Consider the following 2,906-nt stretch of genomic DNA (forward strand, 5'->3'; position numbering starts at 1 on the left):
GGAATGAATCAGACTCTGGTGGGAACAGATGAGCTTCATCTTAACGAGGGACTGTGAGCTTCAAAATGAGATCATGTGAGCTGCTTTGTCATCTGCTGGCGTTCCCCACGCTGCTCTGTGCTCTCAGTGCTCCATCAGAACTGCTTTTTGCTGTGGGTGGGAGGAGGTAGCAGTTGAAAAGCCTCTTTGCAGCCTCCAGATCTTTCCATGAAAAAATATTCCATAGTGAAACATAAAGCTGCAGGTGCCCCTGGCCGGCCAGCTGGCACGCTGCTCCTGGAAATGGGATTCAAATGAGCCCAGCACAGCTGGGAGAGCCATTTCCTTCAGGCAGCATGCAGCAGGGCCGTGTGAGGAGCCAAGAACATCTTGTCCTGCTAGGAGAAAATGTATAAGCTCTCTTCTGGGGTAGGTTTTTTGGTGTTGGTTTTTTTTTTTTTTCTTCTTTTTTATTAAAGCAACTTTTCTCCATAACACTCCTTTATAGGTTGGCTGGATATTTACTGATCTGGTCTCTGAAGACACACGGAAAGGGACAGTTCGATACAGCAGAAATAAGGTGAGATTCAAATGTGTAGCTAATTCCAGCTGCTGGTAACGAGGGTTTGTGTCATCACATGAACTCTGGCTGGGCCAGGCAGAGCACTGAGCCAGGGCAGCACAGGGCTGGAGGTGACGCCAGGACTGGAATTCTTGTGAAATGGGGTTTTTTCAGAAGCTTCTAAAGGAAAAGGAGCTTGAGCTCGAAGAGCACTGTTAGGGGTTCGAAGCTTTTTGGATAGTGTGCAAAGCTGCCTGCCATCCTTCACCTACTCTTGGCTTGAAGAAAATGGTGCTGATTTAGGAAAATTTAGTAGAGTGGATGGTGTGAGGTGTAAACTCAGTGAGCAGAAGTGACTCAGAGGATGTTCCTATAGACTGGGCTTTGAGGTAGACGTGGCTTGGGTCCTCAGATTTTGACCTTCTCAGCTTCCTGTCATTCTAAAATCAATGATATGAAATGAAAATGCATTTTAAAAAAGAAAAAAAGAAAAGGTGTGTAAAGGTGGGTGGAACTAGAAGTGGGACAGTCCTTCTGGGGAGAGCCAGGCTGAGGGCTGGAGAGCTGACATGTCACATTCTTTTCCCAATCTCTGCAGCAGCTTTTCTACGAAAGCATGTTTCACTGGGGTGTTGGTAGTTTTCTTTGGCTGCAGACCAGGGAAATAGGTCTGAGCTACATTGCATTGTCCTTTTTATTGACATCTCTGCTCTTCCCTCAGGACACGTATTATCTAAGTGCAGAAGAGTGCATCACAGCTGGAAACTTTCAGAACCAGCAGCCCAACATCTGTCGCCTTTCTCCAGATGGTCATTTTGGATCCAAGTTTGTCACAGTTGTGGCTACAGGTATAAACTGGCCTTGGCTTGCCCCGGCTTTCTTGGTTATACATAAATTATCTCTTGTTCATAGAAGAAGAATATGCAGTTCTGCCAGAAGAAATCAGACATCCTGCTCCCCATCTGTCCTGTTTAAAAGGGGTTTTGCCTCTTGCTCTGTCAAGTAAAATACTTTTTCATTCCTTGTTGCTATCTTCTCTACAATTATTTACCTTGTCCCCTGCAGGAAACTTAACAGAGGCTCAGACCTGGAGTATCCACCTCTCTGATCCAGGAAGCATTTTTTGCCTGCAGCCACAGGATTAACTGTTGCTTGTTTTTTCTGTTTCAAATCTCAAAGCTCCACATTCTGGTTGCCTGAAAGTGGCAGTGCAGAACCGTGGCAATTCTGAATCCTGCAAGTTAACTCTGGCTGCTTCAGCATAAAGGAAGGAGCTTTATCTCCCTCGTGTCACTGTCAGGGAAACCCTTACATAGGATGCCTGTGCTCTTCCGTGCATGGAAACGTTTTTTGTTTGCCTAAATAAAAAAAGAGAAGCCTGTGAAATGCTTTGTCACCTCTGATTTTAGCCATTTTCACAGCCAGTCTCCAGAGGTGCCGTGGAATAGCCTGTGCTGCCTGTGTTGGCATGTGCTGTAGTGATAGAAGCTCAATCTGCTCTTCTCCACGGGGTGACACGTGTGTTCATTTATCCCTGGAGCAGATACGCTGGATTCTGGGTCTATTTAACACAAATTAAAAAAGAAACCAACCCAAAAAAACCGCCTGATTTCCAAATAGCATCCAATGTAAAAACTGAAAGTGTGAGATCACATTGGCTCCTCTGAGCCCAGGTTTTGTAAGTGTTCCCACAGCCTTTTTCAGTGAAAAAACTCTCTTTCAGTTCACAGGCTCGTGCAATCAGACAGCTGCCCGTACATTCCAGACTGCTAAACACATCCATCTTTTGTTAAAGATAGAGAGAGAGATGTGGATCTCCCTCACTCTTTTTTAAAAATCTATTTCTGGTTTGTTTTTGTTTTGTATTTTAAAACAAGGTGTTTTACTGAGCAAACGATGGCCAGCTTTGTTCAGGTCTTCCCCGTGTCTTGGTCTATGTTTAATTTCTAGGAGTGTTTGTTCTGGAGCAGTGAGTGATTGAGGTTACAGATCAAAGGGTAGAGAATGAATATTTCCTCTTTTCTGTTCCAGATAATTTCATTCTCTTCTGTTCAATCAGCCCATCAGGTTTCTATTTAAACACTCGATTCCTTCCTTTTGTGCCGTATAAATACATTTGGATAGTTTGCATCAATTTTGCCTTTAAATCCTCTCCATGGATTAATTCCTATCCCCTCCTGAATTCCTGGGTTTGGAAATTGTAACGTTTTCCTACCATCTGTCTGTATCTTCTCTTTCCAGTTGTATTCTAATGACATATGACCTGATGTTGCTTACATTATCCAAATCAGAGCGCCAAGCATGTGATCTATCAGTGAGCCAGGGTCTTAATTTCCACTTTCCATGTCAGATTTCCACCAAACCA

At 44.0% G+C, this 2,906-nt stretch overlaps 1 protein-coding gene across 1 annotated transcript in view; it reads left to right on the forward strand.

Moving 5' to 3' along the window:
- The window catches only part of NPLOC4 (NPL4 homolog, ubiquitin recognition factor), a gene marked incomplete at its 3' end in the record, with an annotated part of 25,663 nt that overhangs the window by 10,384 nt on the left and 12,373 nt on the right, over window positions 1-2,906 (forward strand). The window contains exons 9-10 of the mRNA XM_010174891.2: window positions 488-559; window positions 1,263-1,389. Of these exons, the coding sequence (XP_010173193.2) occupies window positions 488-559; window positions 1,263-1,389 (199 nt within the window). The remainder of the gene's footprint in view (window positions 1-487; window positions 560-1,262; window positions 1,390-2,906) is intronic.

The sequence above is a fragment of the Antrostomus carolinensis genome, unplaced genomic scaffold, assembly GCF_000700745.2.
Source record: "Antrostomus carolinensis isolate BGI_N321 unplaced genomic scaffold, ASM70074v2 scaffold13929, whole genome shotgun sequence".
NCBI lineage: Eukaryota > Metazoa > Chordata > Aves > Caprimulgiformes > Caprimulgidae > Antrostomus > Antrostomus carolinensis.